Source organism: Podarcis erhardii (genome assembly GCF_964252035.2).
Source record: "Podarcis erhardii genome assembly, chromosome: 12".
Lineage (NCBI taxonomy): Eukaryota > Metazoa > Chordata > Lepidosauria > Squamata > Lacertidae > Podarcis > Podarcis erhardii.
This window is the reverse complement of record NC_138513.1, coordinates 3,803,661-3,829,594: the sequence shown is the minus strand read 5'-3', so window position 1 is coordinate 3,829,594 and position 25,934 is coordinate 3,803,661. Positions and strand designations below refer to the sequence as shown.

Sequence of the window (25,934 nt, the reverse complement as noted above, 5' to 3'; positions counted from 1 at the left end):
TAAAACTTTATGCTTTGTATCTGAGCATCTTTCTGAGCATCCTCTGGCTGGTTGTGTGCTGATGGTTTTTTGTTTTTTTAGTCGTTTAGTTGTGTTTGCCTCTTCGTGACCCCCTGGACCAGAGCACACCAGGCACTCCTGTCTTCCACTGCCTCCCGCAGTTGGGTCAAACTCATGCTGGTAGCTTCGAGAACACTGTCCAACCATCTCGTCCTCTGTCGTCCCCTTCTCCTTGTGCCCTCCATCTTTCCCAACATCAGGGTCTTTTCCAGGGAGTCTTCTCTTCTCAGGAGGTGGCCAAAGTATTGGAGCCTCAGCTTCGGGATCTGTCCTTCCAGTGAGCACTCAGGGCTGATTTCCTTCAGAATGGAGAGGTTGGATCTTCTTGCAGTCCATGGGACTCTCAAGAGTCTCCTCCAGCACCAGAATTCAAAAGCATCCATTCTTCGGTGATCAGCCTTCTTTATGGATGGTTTAGTGAGATCCTTTGTCAGTGTGGTGTAGTGGTTAAGAGCGGTAGTCTTGTAATCTGGTGAACCGGGTTCGCGTCTCCGCTTGGCTGAGTAACCTTGGGCCAGTCACATTTCTCTGAAGTCTCTCAGCCCCACTCACCTCACAGAATGTTTGTTGTGGGGAAGGAAAGGAAAGGAGAATGTTAGACGCTTTGAGACTCTTTAAAGGGAGTGAAAGGTGGGATATCAAATCCAAACTCTTCTTCTTCTTCTTCTACCTCTGCTGCAGATGCCATTCCGGAAATGTTAAACTGCGATGACCGTCCCGTCCTGCAGGCCATCTTTCTGAGCAACAACTGCTTTGAGCACATCATACGCCTGATACAGAACAGTAAGGTACAGTAATAATACAGTACCATCATTGGGGGTTTGGCTTTGCATTCACTTGAGTCCTGCCAAATTGCTTAAATATTTTTTTTATATAAATCCTGCGTTTGGAAAGGAGTCTGGCTAATGCCGCTGCCCAAGGCAATGCTAGTTTTACAAGAGATGCTCAAATCGCTCTTTGAATATCCCCTAGTCGTGGTGCAGTTAAGGCACACCCACACCCGCTTGAAAATAATGGCATTTTGTGTGCCTTTTTTGTTCCCCTTGCTACCCTCAGCTCTTGGGAGAAAAAGCAGAATAAAAGTAGAACAGATAACATCACAGTTGAGGGTCTCAGATGCCTAAAGCTGAGCTTACGAGCTCAGAACCAGGGGTGTTCTGGTTCACAGCAGCCAGGAAAAGTTAATCTCTGGGGTGCAAAATTGAGCCTTTTTAAGGGACGCGGGTGGCGCTGTGGGTTAAACCACAGAGCCTAGGACTTGCTGATCTGAAGGTCGGTGGTTCGAATCCCTGCGATGGGGTGAGCTTCCGTTGCTCGTTCCCTGCTCCTGCCAACCTAGCAGTTCAAAAGCACGTCCAAGTACAAGTAGATAAATAGGTACCACTCCGGCGGGAAGGTAAACGGTGTTTCTGTGCGCTGCTCTGGTTCGCCAGAAGTGGCTTAGTCATGCTGGCCACATGACCCGGAAGCTGTACGCCGGCTCCCTCGGCCAATAAAGCGAGATGAGTGCCGCAACCCCAGAGTCGGCCACAACTGGACCTAATGGTCAGGGGTCCCTTTACCTTTACCTTTACCTTCAGCGGCATGAACCATTGGTTATGTGGGAGAAGCATTATTTGGCTGAGGCAAGGATGTTGAAACCTTCACGCCGCATCCAGCGAAACCAGGGCTGAGAAACCAGGGCTGGTGACCTTCATCCAAAAACCGCCTCCCCCTTGATTTTACGTGCTAAGGTTTTGTTTTTTTCTCTGGTGTGGAACCAGAGCAAGACTGCTGTGGCTTTGGAGTTGCGCTGTGCCAGAAGAAGAGACCCATCTAAGGACGGAGAAACTACCCCCTCCTGAGGCTCTTGCCGTCATAAAGTTATTTCTGATGTGTAGTCGGAATCTTTTTTGTTCCTGTCTTTGGGCTTATCCACACTATGTCTCGTCCCTCTGCATTCTCCAGGCCTTTCCCTATTATTATTATTATTATATTATTATTATTATTATTATTATTATTATTATTATTATTATTATTATTATTGCTATTGCTATTATTATTGCTATTATTATACCACCCTTCACCCAAAGTTCACAGGGCGGTTCACAACATATGAAAACAAAAGATACATAATTAAACCAAAGCAAAACAGATCAGCAATGCCCCTTCCCACAATGGTACAATTATTACATTTAAAACAGTAATGAATATGAGGGGTAAGGGAGGCAGACTACTAGTTGCCAGGTTGCGAAAAAAGATAAAAACAAGGCGTACAATGAAAACCCTGTGAAAAATCGTTTTTTACTCGGATTGCCATTTGTTCCAATCTGTCTTTAAAGAGCGAGTTTTCCCTGGGAAAGGATGATGGGGCAAGGGGGGAGCCGCTTAGACCCGTGTTTTTTAGGCACGGTGCAGGCGAAGCTTTTACCTTCTTTGGGGATGGGGAGCCTGTGTTGCTGACCACGAGTCCCAGGACTCCTGATCATTGGCCATTGTGGCTGAGACTGATGAGAGTTGGAGTCCCAGGACACCTGGAGGGCCAAAAGTGTCTCACCTCCGGCATTTGGGCTTGGAGATTTGCTGGTGAACCTGCAGAAGGAAGCAATGGGGGTGTTTGGAAGAGAGGAAAGGAATGATAGCAGCCTTCCTGCAGAACAAATCGAGATGCTTCGGTGCTTTGTATCTGACCATCCTCCATGGATCATGCAGAAGGCACATATAGAGTCCTTACATAGGTTCCCTAATGGTAGGAGAAAATAACAGAGGCCAACCAGAGAATATTGAGAAGCAAAGCAGCTAGTAAGCCTGATCTTTATTGATCTGTTGCAACAGGGTGCTCCCCTCACACGCAGGAAAGGAGGAAGAACCCAGAACAGTGGCGTGCAAGGCCATATATTGACATTTTAAATTGCCACCCTATAGATCAAGACCACCCCTCAGATACATCATACCTACGTCACAGAAAAGGCGGTCTAAAACAGAAATTTGAATGTTGTTTTTCTCCTGCCGTTGTTTATCTCCTGTCTGGCAAGTTACCTGCTAATCAAGTGATTGGATTGCCATGGGAGCCTGGCCAGTCTTTTGTAATGATAAATACTTAGTTCCTGGGCCAGGTCACAGGCTCACACCCTATTCATATCTTAAATGTGCCCTTAAGACAGGATTTGTGAGGAAAGAGACAGTGGGGAGGTTTCCCACTTTGACCTTGCAGAGAAAGCATTTGCTCAGTTTGGGAATCAAAAATGGTTCCAGGTCGGTCTTCCTGTGCTGATCTATGTATGTGCTTGGTTGGTACACTTATGAACATTTAACATATATCTAAGACAAAATTCCTATCACACACACAGTTTCCATAATCTCTTCCAGTCGTGGGATCAGGGCCTTTTCTCGCCACGTAGGCACAGAATTGGGCGAGAGCAAAATATGAAACGCAGTTCGAAATCCACAAAAAGTATAAAGGTGCCATAAAGATACAGATAAAATTACTCAAGCACACTAATGTGCTCGTACATCGAGATTCCTAAACACCCAACTGATGTGACGAAACAGTGAGTAGATTTATACTGCTCCCTGTTCCTTGTCGCATTGTTTTGCTGCTTTGGCGTCGTTCTGGACTGTCCGAGAACATACATTGTTGTGTCTGAGTGGTTTTTATCCCTTTTTTTATTGTGCCTTTATACTTCTTCGCATGGTCGGAGTAGCAGTTTATTCTTGCGGGGTTTTGCAGCCGTTCACGTACCGCATTTTTTGCTCTATAGGACGCACTTTTCCCCCTCCAAAAATTAAGGGGAAATGTGTGTGTGTCCTATGGAGCGAATGCAGGCTCCTTGGCTTCAGCGATAGCAACGCGAAGCCTCCGAAGCTCAGAGGAAGTGCTCCCTCCGCACTCCGGAGGCTATGCGTTGCTTTCGCTGAAGCCTGGAGAGCGAGAGGGGTCAGTGCGCACCAACCCCTCTCGATCCCCAGGCTTCAGGGATAGCTTCCTGAAGCCTTTGGAGCACAGCGGGAACTCGCGCTGCACTCCAAAGGCTTCGGGTTCCTTTTGCTGAAGCAGGGAGAGCTTCAGTTTCATTTCTCCTGCCGCTTCGCTGAAGGGGCGCTGAGCAGAGAGGGGGATAATTTTTTTTCTTGTTCTCCCCCTCTAAAACAAGGTGCGTCCTATGGTCGGGTGTGTTCTATAGAGCGAAAAATACGTACATCTTTCAAATCAGAACCAGTGAAGGCGGTGAAGGTCCTGTGTGAGTGCCTGGAGGCGGTTGGAGGATGGATGGTGGCTAACAGATTGAGGTTGAATCCTGACAAGACAGAAGTACTGTTTTGGGGGGACAGGAGGCGGGCAGGTGTGGAGGATTCCCTGGTCCTGAATGGGGTAACTGTGCCCCTGAAGGACCAGGTGCGCAGCCTGGGAGTCATTTTGGACTCACAGCTGTCCATGGAGGCACAGGTCAAATCCGTGTCCAGGGCAGCTGTTTACCAGCTCCATCTGGAACGTAGGCTGAGACCCTACCTGCCCGCAGACTGTCTCGCCAGAGTGGTGCATGCTGTGGTTATCTCCTGCTTGGACTACTGCAATGCGCTCTACATGGGGCTACCTTTGAAGGTGACTCGGAAACTACAACTAATCCAGAATGCAGCAGCTAGACGGGTGACTGGGTGCAGCCACCGAGACCATATAACACCGGTCTTGAAAGACCTACATTGGCTCCCAGTACGTTTCCGAGCACAATTCAAAGTGTTGGTGCTGACCTTTAAAGCCCTAAACGGCCTCAGTCCAGTATACCTGAAGGAGCGTCTCCACCCCCATCGTTCTGCCCATACGCTGAGGTCCAGCACCGAGGGTTTTCTGGCAGTTCCCTCATTGCGAGAAGCAAAGCTACAGGGAACCAGGCAGAGGGCCTTCTCGGTGGTGGCGCCCGCCCTGAGGAACGCCCTCCCATCAGATGTCAAAGAGAACAACAACTACCAGACTTTTAGAAGACATCTGAAGGCAGCCTTACGTCCTGCAAAAGGCTGAACCAGCTTGTTCTGCCTTCCTGCCCCGCTGAGCTGACCTCCTGGAGGTGCTAAGCTCCCATTTTAGCCGCAATTGCTTTGAAGCTGTTTGCCACAATCCTCCTTAGGAATCTTAACCAGGCTTTTCTCCGCTTCTACCCTGTGATTTAAGCATCAGTGTAATGTCTGCACCGTGGGGCGTCTCTGGGAAACGGCTTTATAGTCCGTGCTTCCTGTTTTCAGCAGCTGATGGGCGTTTTTATTCATTGGACGCATACAGCCAGGCTCACGTTCAAAGATTCTGGGGCTTTATTTGTGTGCGCGCACGTATGCGCATGTTGGGACAAGCGCCACGGAATAGTAACAACAGCAACAATAACAATTTTATTATATGTACGGCGCCCATCTGACTGGGTTACCCCAGCCACACTCCCAACAAAAATATTAAAAACACACAAAAAATCAACCTTTACAAACTTCCCTGAGCTAGGCTGCCTCCAGATGTTGTCTCAAGGTTGTGTAGTTCTTTATCTCCTTAACATCTGAAGGGAGGGCGTTCCACAGGGTGGGCGCCACTGCTGAGAAGGCCCTCTGCCTGGTTCCCTGTAACCTCACTTTTCATGGTGAGGAAACTGCCGGAAGGCCCTCGGAGGTGGACCTCAGTGTCCGGGCTGGACAATGGGGGTTAGAGGCTCTCCTTTGGGTATACAGGGCCGAGACTGTTCAGAGCTGCAGTTCGCAATTTGTGGGTCCCCAGATGTTGTTGGACTACAACTCCCATCATCCCTGAGCTCTGGCCTTGCTAGCTAGGGGTGATGGGAGTTGTAGTTCAACAACATCTGGGGACCCACAGGTTGAGAAAGGCTGGTTTAGAACTTTGAGGCTATTATTGTTATTTATTACAGTGGTACCTTGGTTCTCAAACTTAATCTGTTCCAGAAGTCCGTTCCAAAACCAAAGCATTCCAAAACCAAGGCGCCCTTTTCCATAGAAAGCAATGCAAAATGGATTAATACGTTCCAGACTTTTAAAAACAACCCCTAAAACAGCAGTTTAACATGAATTTCACTATCTGATGAGACCATGGATCCATAAAATGAAAGGAATAAGCAATGTGCTGCAGTCACACAAACAATCAATCAATCAATCAATCAGTAGCTGAACTGGGCTCCATACAGTCACAGTCACAAAAACAACAAAAAAGAGCCTCAAAAACGCAAAATAAACAGCAAACATATTTGCTCAACGTAACACTCAAAACGGAAGCGTGGCACTCCAGTCGGAAGCGTAATACTCAAAACGGAGCACGTTCAGCTTCCGGAAAAAGTTCTCAAACTGGAACACTTACTTACGGGTTTGCAGTGTTGGGTTCCAAGTTGTTTGAGTATCAAGGCGTTTGAGAACCAATACAGTGATACCTCGGGTTACATACGCTTCAGGTTACAGACTCCGCTAACCCAGAAATAGTACCTCGGGTTAAGAACTTTGCTTCAGGATGAGAACAGAAATTGTGCTCCAGCAGCACGGCAGCAGCAGGAGGCCCCAATTAGCTAAAGTGGTGCTTCAGATTAAGAACAGTTTCAGGTTAAGAATGGACCTCCGGAACAAATTAAGTACTTAACCCGAGGTCCCACTGTATTAAGATGCACATATGGGGACTGGATTCTTCACATGTGCACCAAGAAGGGAGCATCTGATGGCCCCCACTATTAGAAATGTCATATGCCCAGCCTCTTGGATTTCTCACATTTTGCAAACCACGAACCTTAGACTTCTAAACCCAATCTTGCAGCCCTTTGGCTTAGAAATGCAGCTGAGCTTCTCAGGAGGTGGGTTTTGGTGCTCAATATGCTGCCGTTCTTAAGCTTTTGCAGATTCATAGCATGCACCTGGTCCTAACTTTGGCCGTTTCTCACATTGGTGGAACGCAGACTTGTCGTATAGCATAGGGGCGAATGCTGAGACGGGCGTTCAGATGCCCTCAGACGCCTCAGCCTCGACCAGCCTGTACATTTGACCTGCCAAGAGCTTTCTACATTTGGCAATGGTGCAAGATATAATAAAGGCTGGCCCTCAACGCGGCTGTGGCTAGCCCTGGCCTAGCCTGCCCCTGTCCTCCTCCTTCCTCCCTTGCTTCCCTCTCCCTTCTCCCTTGAATGACATTGGTTTTCTGACCCCGTTTCCGACAGCTCTACCTGAGTGGGGAGTGCAAAGTGTCCGGGGACGATTCCGCCGCGACCGAGACGGAAACCTGCCAGGTATTGCCTGCACCTTGTGGTGTGTGAGATGATGGGCTCTGCACGTGGGTTTGCATGCGCTCTCCTTTTTCCTTCACGGGGCACGGAGGGATTTCCCGGGATTGGAAAGGAGGGAATTTAAATAATACGGAAGAGGTAAGAATAATAAAGGTAAAGGGACCCCTGACCATTAGGTCCAGTCGTGGCCAACTCGGAGGGTTGCGGCGCTCATCTCGCTTTACTGGCCGAGGGAGCCGGCATACAGCTTCCAGGTCATGTGGCCAGCAGGACTAAGCTGGTGGCTCTGTAGGTTAAACCTTGCCGATCACAAGGTCGGCGGTTCAAATCCCCGCAACAGGGTGAGCTCCCGTTGCTCGGTCCCTGCTCCTGCCAACCTAGTAATTCGAAAGCATGTCAAAGTGCAAGTAGATAAATAGGTACTGCTCCGGCGGGAAGGTAAACGGCATTTCTGTGCGCTGCTCTGATTCGCCAGAAGTGGCTTAGTCATGCTGGCCACATGACCTGGAAGCTGTACGCCGGCTCCCTTGGCCAATAAAGCGAGATGAGCACCACAACCCCAGAGTCGGCCACGACTGGACCTGATGGTCAGGGGTCCCTTTACCTTTTTACTTTATTTACATATAAACACACACGGAGCACTGCAACATGGCTCCCTCTCTCTCTAGCATCAGACAGCAAAGAGAGAAAGAACAAGGACAGTAGTCCCACTTCACAGAACAGAGTAACACAAACATCCTGTCTCCGTCACTTCCCACTCTGTGGAGTCAAAACATACACCGTCATGTGATAGACAAAAATCCCATGACTGCAATAACAGAGCAGGAATTCTAACAGTTTTGTCCTTCCTTCTGGGTTCTTGACATACATTGCCAGCTGGCTCTGAGCAGTTGCAAGTTCCCTTCTGAGATGCATGCGGCAGGTATAATACAAGGGGATCATGGAGGGACTGCCACCCTTTTAGGGTGGAATTCTTGCCATGGGGGCTGGCAAGACCCGCCGTGATCCTGCCCCCTCCCTTTTCTGCAATTCCTGCATTGCCGCCCTCCCCCAGTAGACCTGACGCATGCTGTTGTCTTTCCTTTCCACGCCGCGAGGTCATCTCAACCGTCTTCATTCTCTCCACCAAACATTTCTCGCTTTTTATACTTTGCTGAAAATCAGATGAGTGCCTACGGAATACTGCAGAACACCGTCAATAAGCTTAGCCTGATACAATCCCATGCTTCATACAGCTTGCTTTTTGAAAGATAATTAAGGAAAGAAATAAAATAAAATAAAATAAGTAAATTAAAGCAAGGAAGGCACCGTAGCCAATAAGACCCCCAACATACTAAGTAAGTTCAAGATCAAATTTCAAATCATCATAAAATAAATGGCTGTCCACATCAATTTCCCATTTTGCTGATAATATTCATAATAGGGTGTATAAAACCCCTAAAGTTCTCTCACCTTATTTGCTTCTAAATGTTTACATCTGTGTGCCTTAAGGTGAGCTGCTACCATATTTTTCGCTCTATAGGACGCACTTTTCCCCCTCCAAAAATGAAGGGGAAATGGGCCGGTGCGCCCTATGGGATGAAAAATACAGTAATTAAAGAACCAAGCAGCTGGCCTTAAGATTGCTGGTTTTGAAAACGCATAAGATGATTTGTCTTTCAAACCCCTGTATTGTGGAGTTTGCCGGTTTGGTATCTTAGCCTTTTTTTATTATTTAACCTATCCCTCATTCTTTCCTCCTTGTGAGCAACCTGAACGGTTGTTTTTTTTCTGATCGCACCCTCACGCCGGCATTGCATTTATCTCTCGATTTCATTGCTGTGGTGTCGTCAGCATTTGAACGAGACATCCAATTGACACAACTGGATATTTTAGAGCACATGGATTCAGTGTTGTATAATGTGCCTTGCTTTCTCATGGCGCCGTATAAGAACGTGTGGCGGTTGCTGCATGTTCAGTAGGCCACCGACTTGCTCTTTGCGAAGCTTTAAAATCCTTTCATATCTTTTTCACAGAAATACATAACGTTCATTTCCAAGGGTGCTTCCCAGCGAAAGGAATTCACACGGCAGAGAGTTTAACTCTTTATTGTCAAAGAAAGTCGCTTCTACAGCTATGGATTACCTAAACACACACCAGTCCAGAATTTAGGCATTTATTCTGAGGTCCATGCTTCATGGTACAGTTGCAGCTACTGGTTTATGTACCTTCCCCTGACAGGCTGTGCACATGTACCCTAATGTGATGGGATAATGAGCTGCTTGTGCGTAAAGCTTGATCCCTCTGGGGTTTGGTTGGTCATCCCAACCTAGGCACTAACGGAGCTCCCCAAAGCATGACTCCGTTAGTCGCTGGTAGAATCTGACAGTGGGCGTCTACGGAACCTACGCCAACATAAAAGCTGTTTGACAGACATGCGCTTTCGTGACTCTCTGCGTGACAGTTTCCGGCGCAGGGTGGGAGTTCCTAACGGGGGTCTTGTTACCTCTTCGCTGTCGTCACTGGAAGTATCCCAGAGCCTCCCCTCCGCTGTGACTCCTGCACTCCCCCTGCTGGTTCCTTCTGCTGCAGATTCTCTCCTATTCTCATGGAACTTATCCACCACCTCTCTCTCCGATGGCAGTTCCCTGACATCCACCTCCCCCCCAGGGCCCCCTTCACCCCCTCCCGCCTCCTCTCCCACTGGCGGTGAGGACGGAAAGCCCCTGAAGGAACTCTCCTCGTCGTCCGAGGATTCAAACACTTCTAGCCACGGCGTACCGTCTCTCTCCCCGTCTTCCTCTTCTTCGTCTGAGTCGGCTTCCTCACCCACCCCTGACTCAGGGAACCCTTCAAACTCTCCTTCCTCATCGGTGGTACCAAAGTGTTCCCTTCTAAATCGTGCCACGGGTTGTGGTTTTCTTGGGAAACGCTGATGAAATGTTTCTATTAAAACCTCGTCATTGACTACCTCTGCTGGTACCCAAGTGTTTTCCGACTCTACTTCCCCCTCCCATTCTACCAGATATTCCACCTGATTCCCCTTCCACCTGGAATCAATGATTCCTGCCACGTTCATGTCGCGCTCTCTCTCTTCTATCACGGGCGTTTGGGTGGCCTCTCTCTCATGCTCCCCCCACTCACGTCCCTCTCGGTACGGCGACAGTAATGACCTGTGAAATACTGGGTGTAACTTCATGTGACTGGGCAGCCTGAGTTTGAATGCTACTGGGTTGACCTGCTGTATGACCTCAAAGGGTCCCAATCTTTTGGGTCTCAATTTCTTACACCCTCCTTTGAACGGTAGTCCTTGGGTGGATAACCACACCCGGTCCCCCACCCTTATGGTTTCACCTTCCCTCCTATTTTTGTCTGCTTGCTTCTTATATTCTTCCTTGGCTTTCTCTAAGTTAAGTTGAAGCTGACGGTGGATCGCTTCCATCTCTTCAAAAAAATATTCCGCCGCCGGCACGCTCCACCTCTCCCCTCCCTCTCCTGGGAATGCCCGGGGGTGACACCCATAATTTGCCAGAAAGGGACTCATCCCTGTGGACACGTTCTCCGCGTTGTTGTAGGCAAATTCTGCTAGAGGTAACTTATCCACCCAATCATTTTCTCTGTCTTTTACATAACACCTCAGGTATTGTTGTAAAATCCCATTTGCCCTTTCCGCTTGCCCATTGGTTTCTGGGTGCCGAGCAGTTGAGAAATTGAGTTCTACGTGTAATAAGCTCATCAGTTTCCTCCAGAACCTGGAAGTAAATTGTTTCCCTCTGTCGCTCAAAACCCTCAAGGGGGCGCCATGCAACCTAAAAATATGTTCTACAAACAACTTGGCGGTTTCCTCCGCTGTGACTGCATGTGAACAAGCTATAAAATGACACATCTTGGTTAATAGATCTACCACCACCATGACAGCTGTTTTGCCTTTGGATTTTGGCAGGTCCGTCATAAAATCTATGGATACTGCCTCCCATGGCCTTTCGGGCGTGGGTAAGGGTTGTAATAGCCCCGCTGGCGCCACCCTCTCTCCTTTTGCTCGCTGGCACCTGACGCAACCCCTGACATATTCCCGTACGTCCTCCCTCACCTTGGGCCACCAAAACTCCCTGGTAACCAACCACATGGTTTTGTGCTGTCCAAAATGTCCCGCGGTGGGGCTGTCATGCAACTGCTTGAGTACTCTGCCCCTCAGTTCCCCGTCGGGTATGTACAGTGCCCCTTTGTAATACAACGCCCCGTTCTTTTCTTCAAACCCCCCTGTGTTCTCCTCTGCCCTCCGGAGCTCTCTGAGTTTCCCTTGGGCGTATTCATCGTTCTCAGTACCCTCTATCAGTTCCCTCTGCCCCACCAATGCCGCCCCACACACCCAGCGGTCTTCAGGGATTACATGCCTTGCCTCGGGCGCTCCCTCCCCCTCTAAGTACTCAGGTTTCCTGGAAAGAGCGTCCGCCCTCACGTTCTCGGATCCGGGCACGTAACGAATCTCAAAGTGGAATTTGGAGAACTCCTGGGCCCATCGTACTTGTCTCTGGTTCAGCACTCGGGCTGTTCTCCAATATTCCAGATTTTTGTGGTCAGTTCGGACTTGAACCTTGTGCTGCGCCCCAATCAGCAAGTGCCGCCATTTCCGGAAGGCTTCATGAATGGCGAGCAGTTCTCGGTCGTATACTGTGTAGTTCCTCTCGGATTTGTTCAACTTCCGCGAGAAGAATGCACACGGTCTCCATTCAGACGTATCTTTTCCCGGCTGGAGAAGAACGGCCCCCACCGCTCGGTCTGACGCGTCAGTCTCCACTCTCATTGGTTGTTGTAGATCCACATGCAACAGTTGCTCTTCCGACGCAAACGCCTGCTTTAAGCGTTCGAACGCCTGCTGCGCTTCTTCCGTCCAAACAAATTTCTTTTTGCTACTAAGACAATCCGTGATAGGCGCTGTCAAATGGGCAAAGTTCTTGATGAACTTCCTATAGAAGTTTCCGAAGCCCAGGAACCTTTGCACGTCCTTCTTGGTCTTTGGTGTTTTCCATTCCAGTACCGCTTGAACCTTGCTGGGATCCATGGCCAAGCCCTTGTCAGACAACCGGTACCCCAGGAATTCCACCTCCCTGGTATGAAACTGACACTTCTCCAGTTTCACCCACAGCCGATTTTCTCGCAACTTGCTCAGTACCTCTCTTACATCTCGCACATGCTGCTCCTCATTCGCTGAGTACACCAGGACGTCATCTAAGAACGCTACGCAGTTCTTGTAGAGCAGTGGCCCCAGGACGTGATTCATGAATGATTGAAAGCAGGCGGAGCCCGCTTGTAATCCGAAAGGCATAACTAAATACTCAAAAGCCCCCAAGGGGGTGAACATAGTGGTCTTCCACTCATCCCCCTTTCTCACACGTATCAAGTTATATGCCCCCCTAAGGTCCAGCTTGGTAAAAATTTTCCCTTTTCTCACCTGTGTCAGAATGTCATCAATTCTAGGCATAGGGAAAGTCACTGGTTCTGACACTGCATTTAGGCTTCTGAAGTCACATACAAGCCTCGGTTTGCCCGTGTGTTTTTTGTCCACAAAGAACACTGGGCTGCCCCCCACCGCTCGTGACTCTCTGATGAAACCTCGCTTGAGATTCTTGTCAATGAACTCCCTTAACTCCTGCATTTCACTGTCTGACATTGCATACAGCTTGCCCACTGGCAATTGTGCTCCTGGGAGTAAGTTAATTTGACAGTCAAAGGGTCTGTGCGGGGGCAGTCTATCTGCTTCCTTTTCGCTAAAGACGTCAATCAAGTCAGCATATTGTGGTGGCACCTTGCCCTTGCCCATCACTTCCACCCCTGCTAGAGTGGCCCTGGCCCCTGCCTGAACCTCTCCCTCTTTGCAGTGTTCTAGGCAATGTGCTGATCCAAAGGAAACCACTCTCTGATGCCAGCCTACTAGAGGATCGTGTAGTGCTAGCCAGCTCATTCCCAAAATAATGGGAGCTCCTCCCAAAGTGGCTACGTTAAACGCTATCAGTTCTGTGTGTCTTGCCACCCTCATTACCATTGGAACAGTCTGCTGGCTCACTTCTCCTCCCAACAGTTCCCTCCCATCAATCGTGGTAACCTGCAAAGGCTTACTTAATGGGATAGTCTGTATCTGGTGTTCAGCTGCAAACTCCTTACTCATGAAATTACAGGAGCTGCCTGAATCCAATAGCGCTTTTATCTTTAGTGGGTGTCCATTGGACAGTTCCAGCAACACCTCTATCACAAGCGCTGGTCTTGGAGGTTCCGGCGTGGGCACATTCACTTCTCCTCTGCCTGACTGCGGTGCCCTGATGCTGGCAGCCAGGCGTTGGCTTTTACTTGCTCGCTGCTTGTTTCTCCTTCCTCCTTCCCCCCAACAGTTCCCGCCATTCCTTGCCATTCCTTCCTTTGCGGACAGACTCTGGCAAAGTGACCTGGCTGTTGGCAGAGATAACATCTCTTGGCGCCCTTCCCCTCCTTCTTCCGCCCTTCACTGGTGTTTGAAACTGCGCGCGCGCGCGCTGTTCCAATTTCCATCGGCTCTGCTGGCGGGAAAGGCTGCTCCGGAATCTCTGGAATGCGGAAATCCTTCCAACGTTCCCCTTTTCCTTCCCGCTTTTCCAAAGCCCTTGCCTCCTGGCGCGCTCCTATGGACAGCGCTGATTTAGTCAGATGATCCATAGACTCCGCCCTGGGCGCCCGGGAAAGTTCATCTTTCACTGCCGGAGAGAGCCCTTCTTCAAACAGCATTTGAATAGGTTCACTCGCAAGGTCCCACCCCAGTCTATGAATCAGCATGCTGAACTCAGTCCAGTACTCACGTACAGATCGGCTCCCCTGTTTACACGCCATTAACTGCCTCCGCACCACCCCTTGCTCAATCTCACTGGAAAACATCAAGTCCATGGCGCGAAAAAACTTCATAGTGTCCTTTAAGATTTCATTATTGGCTGCCATCAGGGGCCGCACCCAGTCCCTCGCCCCTCCCTCTAGATGGCCGATCACGTACGCCACTCTAGAGTTCTCATCAGGGAAGTCATCAAACAGTAGGTTAAGAGCATATTGCATCTCTGTCCTAAAGGCTTGATAGTTCCTGGGATCCCCCCCAAATTTCTGCACCAATCCAGGCACCTTTCTGGCAAGTGGGGTGGGTTTCCCTTTATCCGCATCTTGAGCCCTCCTCTCCTCGAGCCTCGCCGTTTGCAGCGCGAGCTGGACCTCCAACGCCCTGTACCTGTCTTCCAGGCTTGGACCTCCTCCAGCCCCAGCTCCTGCACCTCCGGTTCCAGCTGGTTCGCTCATGATGCCCTCTGCTTGCACAAGCTGCTTTCAGAGACTGTCAGATTGCTGTGATGGGATAATGAGCTGCTTGTGCGTAAAGCTTGATCCCTCTGGGGTTTGGTTGGTCATCCCAACCTAGGCACTAACGGAGCTCCCCAAAGCATGACTCCGTTAGTCGCTGGTAGAATCTGACAGTGGGCGTCTACGGAACCTACGCCAACATAAAAGCTGTTTGACAGACATGCGCTTTCGTGACTCTCTGCGTGACAGTTTCCGGCGCAGGGTGGGAGTTCCTAACGGGGGTCTTGTTACCTCTTCGCTGTCGTCACTGGAAGTATCCCAGAGCCTCCCCTCCGCTGTGACTCCTGCACTCCCCCTGCTGGTTCCTTCTGCTGCAGATTCTCTCCTATTCTCATGGAACTTATCCACCACCTCTCTCTCCGATGGCAGTTCCCTGACACCTAATAATACCTTGTATAAGACTAGGTTTCCCCCCTAAAAAAAATAATGTCAAAAATTAGGGGGCGTATTATGGTTTGGGCCATCTCCCCCCATTTTCTTAAATTGGATTCCCCTAAAATAGGGGGCATCTTATGCATGGGGGCATCTTATAGATGGAAAAATACGATAATAACAACAACTACAACAACTACAACTTTTTGCAGTTTCCCACAAAATATTAAAAAACAGTGAATCATCAAATATTAAAAGCTTCCCTAAACAGGGCTGCCTTTAGATGTCTTCTAGAAGTCAGATAGTTGTTTATTTCTTTGACATTTGATGGGAGGATGTTCCACAGAGCGAGTGCCACCACCGAGAAGGCCCTCTGCCTGGTTCCCTGTAACTTTGCTTCTCACAGGGAGGGAACCACCAGAAGGCCCTCGGCGCTGGACCTCAGTGTCCGGGCAGAACGATGGGGGTGGAGACACCCCTTCAGGTATACAGGGCCAAAGCCGTTTAGGGCTTTAAAGGTCAGCACCAACACTTTGAATTGTGCTCGGAAATGTACTGGGAGCCAATGCAGGTCTTTCAAGACCGGTGTTATATGGTCTTGGCAGCCGCTCCCAGTCACCAGTCTAGCTGCCGCATTCTGGATTATAGTTTCTGTAGAGACTATGCCAGCATGGAAGCTGCCTCTTCTCTTCCCTCTTCAGTCCTCTTCTGGTTCTGGGAGACATTGGTGCAGGAGAGGGTGGGGAAGCACCTGGCCCTTCACTTGCCTGGCCTTTCTCGTCGTCCTCTTCCTCCATCTCTGAAGCATCTTGTGACTCTGATTCTTGTCTCCTGGCCAGTACAGGTCCCCACAAATCCCTGACCTCCTTTCCTATCTGAAGAAGTGTGCAAACACCTGACAGCTCATACCAATAACAAACTTAGTTGGTCTCTAAGGCACGGGTGGCGCTGTGGGTTAAACCACAGAGCCTAGGGCTTGCCGATCAGAAGGTCGGCGGTTCAAATCCCCACAGCGGGGTGAGCTCCCAGTGCTCAGTCCCTGCTCCTGCCAACCTAGCAGTTTGAAAGCACGTCAAAGTGCAAGTAGACAAATAGGTACCGCTCCAGCGAGATGAGCGCCGCAACCCCAGAGTCAACCACTCTGGCGGGAAGGTAAACGGCATTTCCGTGTGCTGCTCATTTTGCCAGAAGCGGCTTAGTCATGCTGGCCACATGACCCGGAAGCTGTACGCCGGCTCCCTCGGCCAATAAAGCGAGATGAGCGCCGCAACCCCAGAGTCGGTCACGACTGGACCTGACGGTCAGGGGTCCCTTTACCTTTACCTTTAAAAACATGTTTATTTAAGCAAGCCAACTCAGGTGCTCAGAAACGCTGATTTGCATTTTGATCTGCTTTCGGTTTCTTGCTGATTTTATGTTTTGAATGCTTTAAATAGCCGCTTTTAACTGTTTTCACCCCCCAAAAAAATATTGTTTCATTCCGAGGTCTGTTACAATAGCACCAGTTGAGCTTTCCATTTGGGTGCTGCGCTGTGGGTTAAACCACAGAGCCTAGGGCTTGCTGATCAGAAGGTTGGTGGTTCGAATCCCCGCAATGGGGTGAGCTCCTGTTGCTCGATCCCTGCTCCTGCCAACCTAGCAGTTCGAAAGCACGTCAAAGTGCAAGTAGATAAATAGGTACCACTCCGGCGGGAAGGCAAACGGTGTTTCCGTGCGCTGCTCTGGTTCACCAGAAGCGGCTTAGTCATGCTGGCCACATGACCTGGAAGCTGTACGCCGGTTCCTTGGCCAGTAAAGCGAGATGAGTGCCGCAACCCCAGAGTCGGCCATGACTGGACCTAATGGTCAGGGGTCCCTTTACCTTTACCTTTAAGGTGCTACTGGAAAGAATTTTTTTATCTCCTTTCCTGAGTCAGACTCCAGCCTCCTGCCTCCCTTATCCGAGTTCACACTACTCAGCTTCCTGCCAGTCTCTGACATTCATACAGCACCTTGGATTTTATGTGTTCTTTTTCATTCATTTTGCCATATCAAGGCAAACTCGCTTAGTTTTCCTTTGTGTGGACTGTACCGCGCTGGGCTGTGTCCACATGAGAGGGCCCAGCCACGCAACACTTGCCGCACAAAATTTTCTCACTTTGGGCTCCTTCCTTCTGCCTGCCGCACATTGCTCGTTGGCATGGAAACTCTGATACAGTTTTTGGACATCTCTGTTGCCAAACGCTTCAGTTTTTGAACACCGAAAACCCAAAGTAAATGCTTCCGTTTTCGAACGCGCCTCAGAAGTCAAATGGCTTTCGCTGGGCTTTATCTGTTGTTTTTCACAATTTCCTCTGTTGAATTGGCAGACCGCTCTTTGCGCCTCGGTTTTCGAACGTTTCGGAAGTCGAACGGTCTTCCGGAACAGATTATGTTCAAAAACCGAGATACCACTGTATTGGGCAGAAGATTTCCCAGTGCTCTGTTGTTCGGTGGAAAACTTTTCTGTTTTGTAAGTTCCTCAAAAGGGCGCCAACCGCAAATTCAATATTATGCAAGCATGACAGTTTTAGCTTTTAGCTTTTGCTTCCTAAATGCAAGGAAAATAAACATGCTAAATTGGTTCGCTCGAACTCCGGGGCACCAGAATAAATTCCAGGACAAGCTTTCTGAGGCAAAGCCCCCCGGATTTGTGTAGGGAATTTTTCCTGTTCCTGGTTTTCTGGAAAACCTGCCCCGCTCCCTGTGAATGGGGAATTTGCAGTTTCTGTGACCTGTCAAGTGATCTGTAGCAAAACTCCCGCCGTGTCCACCTTTCAATAGCTCACCAGCCAAGCTGTGCTTTTGCATGGGTCACTGGACATCAAAGTGTTTTGCTCTCCAAACCAACTTGACAGTTGGAAATATTCTGTGTGGGTTAAGTTTCCTCCCTCTTCTCCTTTCGTGAGTAGATTTATCTTCTCTTCTGTAGTTTGCTATAGTTGTAGTTCGCACTTGCGTCCAAATAAGACCTAGCAGTGATTAGCATTAACTGGGATTTGCCCCCAAACTGTGATTTAAATAATATGGTTGGTTGGTTTTGCATTGTAAGGTTGATAAGATTCTACAAACAACGATATAAGAGTATACACAGACGGAATTATAAAGAAAGAAAATTATCGCTTCCTACAATATAAAGATGCTCATTAAAGAAAGAAAAGGGAAATGAATTAATGAGCTTTTCTTAAATTGAACAGTCAATATTTAAATACCTTGCATTATTTCTGCTGCGTACAGATGCGAAATAGCTGCTGATGTTAGGTTAATGAGAGCCAATATTGACTACTTGGGTGTAGTACAGTTGTACCAAATGCCTCGGGAGTCTAATGTTTTGGCTCCCGGACGATCAAAAATGGAAGCGATTGTTTCGGTTTTCGAACGTTATTTGGAACCCGAACGTCCCACGCAGCTTCCGATTGGCTGCAGGAGCCACCTGCGGCCAATCGGAAGCTGCGTCTTGGTTCCCGAACATTTTGGAAGTCAGACAGACTTCTGGAACGGATTCCGTTCGACTTCCAAGGTACCACTGTACTTTGCTCTTACAGTAGTCAATAAAACCTGATCGGTTTCTGCTGCCTTTAACTTAGTTTTGTCCTCTTTCTTTCGTGCCTGATTTTCCAGAGACAGTCCCAGAATTCTGTATCCTATCCCGGCTTCTGATTTGATCCCAGAATGTCCCTATTTCCTGATCCAGTGCTGCCGCTGCCAAGCTCAGGGAAGAGGATGAGCCAGCGCTTGTTCTAAGCGGCAGCAGCAAAGGAGCATCCCATTTAAAGCCCTTTGTGTGGCTTAGGGCCCTCGTATTTACAGGACCGCCACTCCTGGTCTGCCCCACAGAGGACATTAAGGTCCATGAATAACCATAGCTTAGAGGTCCCTAAGTAAGTCAGACTATCCTCCACCAGGGTCAGGGCCTTCTCAGTGATGGCTCCGTCCTGGTGGAATGCTCTGTCCCATGAGACCACGTCCCTTTGGGATTTAACTTCCTTCCGCAGGGCCTGTAAGACAGAGCTATTCTGCCTGGCTTTCAATTTGAACTTAGCCTGATCTTCTATTCCCCTTCCTTCCCTCCCCTTTCCCCTTTATATGAAGATTACCTGCTCTGAGTTCCACCACCCCTGGTCTCCTTGCTGGCCCAAGTAGGACTAATTTAGCCAGCTAGCCATCTAATGTTTATTGGATGGATTTCCCCCCTAAATTGATTTTTGAATTCTGAATTCATTGCTATTCACGTTTTATACTGTATTTTATGCTGTTTTTTGTTGCATCGACTGAATTTGTTGTTAGCCGCCCTGAGCCCGGTTTTCTGAACCAGGAAGGGCGGGGTATAAATAAAAATTTATTATTATTATTATTATTGCCTCTCCTTGACCTCTCCATGACTACCACTGCCGCCCTCCCTCGGGCAGCTCGTAGCGGCTACTGGAGAGCAGGAGAGGAAGAAAGAAGGAGGAGAGCGGGAACAAAAATGGGGGAAAGTGAGAAATGTCCCTATTTTCATCTGAGGAATGTTGGAGGGCATGGGCTTCCCATAGACGTCTGGTTGGCCACTGTGAGTACACAATGCTGGACCAGATGGGACAATGGCTTGACCCTGCAACCTCATCTCAGGTTCTTAGGAGGAAACCGTGGTTGCAATTGTGTCCTCGCAATCTTGATGCAACCCCCAGCGGCTTCCTTACGAGCCGTAAGCCGATTTCTCCTTCCCCAGAGTGGTTCTGGCCATAGCTGTCAAGCGTCCCTTATTTGGCGGGACAGTCCCTTATCCGAGCGCCGTGTCCCGCTGCTGTCCCTTATTGATGATGTCCCTTAAATTTCCCGGGTTTCAAAGGAAGCAGCTCCTCTCCCTCTCTCCCTGCCGGCCAGGGAGGAGGGAGACTCCAAGTGTGTTGCTTGGCTGCGTTGCTCACCCAATAAGGAGTCTAAGAACGACTGGGGGGGTGGAGCTTGCATGCCTTGTGCCGATCAAATCGGCCGCGTTGCCTGGGGACTCGCCTTTGCTCAGCGCTTCCCAGCGGAGAGGTGACAGTGGTTTTCCTTGCTGCATCCCCTTTGCCGGGTTGCTGCGCTGTGGGAACCACAACTTGAGGCTTCGTTTGGCTGCTGGTTGACTAAAATCCCTTATTTTGGCTGCTGATCCCTTATTTTTGAGGCTGCTGGCCCCATATTTTCAAATCTGTAAGTTGACAGCTATGGTTTTGGCCCAGCTCCGCGGCAGCATCCTTGACTTGCCAGTAGCCATCATCCTCTGTAGCCGTGGAAACGGACAAAGGCTCTTTAGAAGTTGGCATCGTTGGCTCCCAAACCTTTCAGAAAATGCAGCGGTATGTCCCAGAAAAAAAGCCAGTTTGGGAGGGGAAGTCGCAGAGGGTAATCTCTTAAGAAAAGGAAGGTGCCGTCAGCCCCGCAGGTGAGGCAGCCGAAAAGGATTCACAGCTTGGAGTCTTGCCGGATGGCTTAATTATAGGAGCTGCGTTTTCAAACCAAGAAGCCGTTTGTATCTTTCCCTGCTGGTTTTTGGGCTAGAATTTGACTCCGCCGGCTGGCCGATTCAAATTAATGTGTGAACTCCCACCTCCATCTCACTGCTTCCTTGGTTTCTGATTTGCAAGGTTTATTTGAAAGGTGTTAGACTGTGTCAGCATCGCCTGCTACCAGAATCCGGTTTCCTTTTATTTTCACTAACAGATGCGTGTTATGCACCCTTCCCAAAAATATATACTGTATTCTTTGCTCTATAAGACTCACTTTTTCCCTCCTAAATTGTAAGGGGAAATGTGTGTGCGTCTTATGGCTGCGCAGCTATCCCAGAAACCAGAACAGGAAGAGGGATTGCTGCTTTCGCTGTGCAGCAATCCCTCTTGCTGTTCTGGTTTCTGAGATTCAGATTTTTTTTCCCCTTGTTTTCCTCCTCCAAAAACTAGGTGCGTCTTATGGTCTGGTGCGTCTTATAGAGCGAAAAATATGGTATACAGTGCATTTTTGTACGCATTATTTTGTCTGGAGAACTGCACGCCAAGATTCAGAGAGGTGGTGGATTTTGAAAGGTAGTTGTTTCAGGAGCTGCAAATTCTGGTGGTTCCTTCACTGCGAGAAGTGAAGCTACAGGGAACCAGGCGGAGGGCCTTCTCAGTGGTGGCGCCCGCCCTGTGGAACGCCCTCCTGTCAGATGTCAAGGAAATAAACAAGCATCTGACTTTTAGAAGACATCTGAAGGCAGCCCTGTTTAGGGAAGCTTTTAATGTTTAATAGGTTATTGTATTTTAGTGTTCTGTTGGAAGCCGCCCAGAGTGGCTGGGGAAACCCAGCCAGATGGGCGAGGTATAAATAATAAATTATTATTATTATTATTATTATTATTATTATTATTATTATTATTATACAGTGGTACCTCGGCTTAAAAACAATAATGACATGACGGTCTTCTTTTGAAAGTAATGATAAAGTTTACAGTAGAACCTCTACTTACAACCACCTCTACTTGGGGCCCGAACCAAGTTGCGACCGTGGCAAACCCGGAAGTAAATGCAGTGGTACCCCGGGTTATATACGCTTCAGGTTACAGACTCCGCTAACCCAGAAATAGTACCTTGGGTTAAGAACTTTGCTTCAGGATGAGAACACAAATCGCTCGGCAGCAGCGGGAGGCCCCATTAGCTAAAGTGGTGCTTCAGGTTAAGAACAGTTTCAAGTTAAGAACGGACCTCCGGAACAAATTAAGTTCTTAACCCGAGGTACCACTGTACTGCTCTATTGTGTTTATGTTGTATTTCCGCTATATAATGGGGGCAGTGAGACTTGCGGAGGGAGGGAGTTTGTAAGGAGTCCAGAATTGTGCCCCCATTGCCCATCTGAGAAATGGCAGAGGATTGCAGGTCAAGTCAGGTATTGCCAGCCTGTTAGGGTCCCGGTTCAACCTGTTGTTCCATCTGCCCCTCCTGTTCTGCAGTCAGCAAACCCAATTGCGGCCTCCTCTCTTTGCAGACGTTTCAAAGACTTCCCTCCCATTTCATGTGGATTTTCAGATTTCATCTTCCTAACTTGATTTGTGGCATTGCAGGTTTAGTACAGTGGTACCTCAGGTTAAGTACTTAATTCGTTCCGGAGGTCCGTTCTTAACCTGAAACTGTTCTTAACCTGAAGCACCACTTTAGCTAATGGGGTCTCCCACTGCCGCCATGCAATTTCTGTCCTCATCCTGAAGCAAAGTTCTTAACCTGAAGCACTATTTCTGGGTTAGCAGAATCTGTAACCTGAAGCGAATGTAACCTGAAGCATATGTAACCTGAAGTACCACTGTAATTCGGAAGTAGGTTCTTCTCTCTGTGTGTTTGCATGTGTTGTAATGACTTCTGAAAATCCACACTGACAATTTACTTAAAATTCTGGATGCACGCCAAAGAGATTGCCAACATATAATTAGGATATAATAATAATAATATAATAATAATAATAATAATTTTTTATACCCTGCCCATCTGGCTGGGCTTCCCCAGCCACTCTGGGCGCCTTCCAACAGAATATTAAAATACAATAGTCTATTAAAAGCTTCCCTAAACAGGGCTGCCTTCAGATGTCTTCTAAAATTCTGGTACAGTGGTACCTCTAGATGCGATCGGGATCTGTTCTGGAGCCCCGTTCGCATCCTGAAGTGAACGCAACCGTTGTCTGCGTGTGCTCGGGTCACGATTTGCCGCTTCCGAGCAGAGGACAATACGGTGGAACAGAAACGTCGGTTTTGAGAGTTTAGTTTATTTCTTCCCGAAGGAGCCCAGGGCAGCAAACAGCCATAGTAAAACCTTCTCTGCCCCTCTGCTAATGTCTCTTTTGCCTGTGCCTCTGATGTGCCTTGTGACGTTAATTTAATGCGCCTGCTTTTTGTGATATGTGCCGCTGCTTAATGTTGTAGTTGGAAGGTCTGCATGCCCAAACCCTCCTTCTACTTCATGAGATTTAAGCACCTCACTTTCCTCGCTTGCTTTGAACCCTCTGCTGTCCCTGCCTTGAAAGCAGAGCGGCTCAAATTCTTGCAGCGTCCTTGTTAGGCTTATCGAAGAACTAAACAGAAACCAGGAACCCAGGGCAGCAGTCGCCATTACAGTGGTACCTCGGGTTACATACGCTTCAGGTTACATACAGGTCCCAGCTCACAAAGGACCAACGCCCGGCTGTAGTTATGTACAAAAGTCTTTATTGAAGTTCAGTTTCCATTTCAAAGCCGCAGCGTGCAACTCTACGTCTTAAAGCCTAGACCGGCGAAGTCCCGTCTGAGTCTCCTCCCCTTCCACACCAGTTTAAGACTCTAGCCTTGCTCCACCTCTTCCTTAGCTCCTTCCTCCTCTGGGCCCTCCTGCCCGCTGGGGTTTCATCCTTTCTGGACTCTTCTGACGCTGACCCCCCTGATTCTTGCCCCTCCTTCCGGCGGGCTTTAGGACCTGGTTCCCTATCCGGGCTACCTGCTGTGCCGCTCGCCTGTACATTTGAACTTGGCGCGCGCGCCCAGCCGGCCACCTTCCTCTTGACCGTTCCCTCGCTCTCCGACGGAGGCGTGGCCAACCCTGACTCATCTTCTCTCGCTGGTGGTGAATACACTGGCCCTGATACCTGGGACTCCTCCCCGCCACTACGCTCTGGTGGGGAAGCTGGTCCTGATTTCCAACTGCTGCTCTGGGAGTCCCCGCTGGCCCCTTGCTTCTGGGGTTTCCCCCTTGGCACCCCCCTTGCCCTGGCCATCGGCGCCCCCTTCTGTGAATCTTCCGATTCGCTGGAGAGGCTCATGGAATCTCTCGGGCTGCTGTCATCTTCTCCTACGCTGCCCTCGGATTGCTCCCCCTCGCTCTCCATCTCCTCCCCTCCCTGCGCTCCCGCTGAGTCCCTGACACATACGCTTCAGGTTACAGACTCCGCTAACCCAGAAATAGTGCTTCAAGGTTAAGAACTTTGTTTCAGGATGAGAACAGAAATCGTGCTCCGCAACACGGCGGCAGCAGGAGGCCCCATTAGCTAAAGTGGTGCTTCAGGTTAAGAACAGTATCAGGTAAAGAACGGACCTCCGGAACGAATTAAGTACCGTATTTTTCGCTCTATAAGACGCACCAGACCACAAGACGCACCTAGTTTTTGGAGGATGAAAACAAGAAAAAAAAAAATACTCTTAATCCCAGAAGCCAGAACAGCTGCGCAGCGAAAGCAGCAATCCCTCTTGCTATTCTGGCTTCTGGGTTAGCTGTGCAGCCTGGATTCGCTCCATAAGACACACACACATTTCCCCTGACTTTTTAGGAGGGAAAAAGTGAGTCTTATAGAGCAAAAAATACGGTACTTAACCCGAGGTACCACTGTACAGTCTGTTTACGAGACAGTATTCGCTCGAGGGTAAGGGAAGCCATCTTGGGAGAGCTTCAGAAATTGGGCAGCCCATCGCATCCGAGATTTTCCACCCTGCCAGGTAGACAGATGTTGGGTCTTGATTTCTCACCTACCTCCTTCCTTTTCGCCTTCAGGTTTTCGACAACAACTCTGACGCCATTCCCATCCACGCTATCGGAGTGCTCACGTCTATCATGAGCAACTCTCCTTCAGCCAAGGTAAGGGACACGCATTCCTCGGAGCACAGGATGAGCAGCAAGAGAGACAGTGTGGCGCAGTGGTTAGAGCGTCAGACTAGGACCTGGGAGACCAGGGTTCGAATCCCCTCTTGGCCAAGCATCTCACTGGGTGATCTTGGGCCCGTCTCTGCTTCTCAGCCTCAACTACCTCTCAGGGTTGTTGTTAGGATTAGATGGGAGAACTATGTATGCAAGCTTGAGCTCCTTGGAGGAAAAGAAAGTGGGATAAGAATGCAGTAAATAATAATATATACAGCTAAAGCTGGAGACTTAGGAATAATAATAATAATAATAATAATAATAATAATAAATTATTTGTATCCCGCCCATCTGGCTGGTTTTCCCCAGTCACTCTGGGCGGCTTCCAACAAAGATTAAAAATACATTAAAATGTCACACATTTAAAGCTTCCCTGAGCAGGGCTGCTTTCATATGTCTTCTAAAAGTCTGGTAGTTGTTGTTCTCTTGGACATCTGGTGGGAGGGTGTTCCACAAGGCAGGAGCCACCACCAAGAAGGCCCTCTGCCTGGTTCCCTGTAACTTGGCTTCTTGCAGGGAGGGAACCGCCAGAAGGCCCTCAGAGCTGGACCTCAGTGTCCGGGCAGAATGATAGAGGTGGAGATGCTCCTTCAGCTATACAGGACTGAGGCCGTTTAGGGCTTTAAAGGTCAGCACCAACACTTTGAATTGTGCTCGGAAACATACTGGGAGCCAGTGTAGGTCTTTCAAGACTGGTGTTACGTGTTCTCGGCAGCCACCCCCAGTCCCCAGTCTAGCTGCCGCATTCTGGATTAGTTGCAGTTTCCGGGTCACCTTCAAAAGTCGCCCCACGTAGAGCGCATTGCAGTAGTCCAAGCGGGAGATAACTAGGAAGACAGGTAGCAGCCTCAGCAACCCTGTTGCCAGAGGAAAAGTATCTAAAATATTTACTAAAAATGCATTTGTAGTCCAAGGAAGAAAAAAAGGTGTGAGTTCTCACAGCTCTCTGCATGTGGTTTGAAAGACACTTTGGTATATTATTGTCAAGACGTGGCTTCATTTGATACCCACAGAAGGCAAGATCTATTTTCTTGAATCATGACAGCTAGAAACTTGAAAATGTTGTGTGCGGTACCAAATTCCCCACCAGTTACCTGCCTGTGTATTTCCCTGGGGGAAGTACATTTGCTTGAGATAATAACACTTCTTTCCTTTAACAAGATTATTTGAACAAAGATGCGATTAGAGTCTCACACCCTCCAACATCCCGCAGAGGAAAATCGGGACGCCCGTCTTTTGGGGCCGCACTTTCACGAGAACC

At 48.9% G+C, this 25,934-nt stretch overlaps 1 protein-coding gene across 8 annotated transcripts in view; it reads left to right on the top strand.

The window, feature by feature from the left end:
- Positions 1-25,934, top strand: part of NBEAL2 (neurobeachin like 2) — a 220,973-nt gene that overhangs the window by 103,324 nt on the left and 91,715 nt on the right. For 6 of the 8 annotated variants that reach the window (XM_081834113.1, XM_081834111.1, XM_081834114.1 and 3 more), the window contains 3 exons: positions 742-848; positions 7,224-7,292; positions 24,530-24,613. In XM_081834113.1, the coding sequence (XP_081690239.1) occupies positions 742-848; positions 7,224-7,292; positions 24,530-24,613 (260 nt within the window). The remainder of the gene's footprint in view (positions 1-741; positions 849-7,223; positions 7,293-24,529; positions 24,614-25,934) is intronic. The other 2 variants (XM_081834115.1, XM_081834118.1) reach the window with 1 other exon arrangement.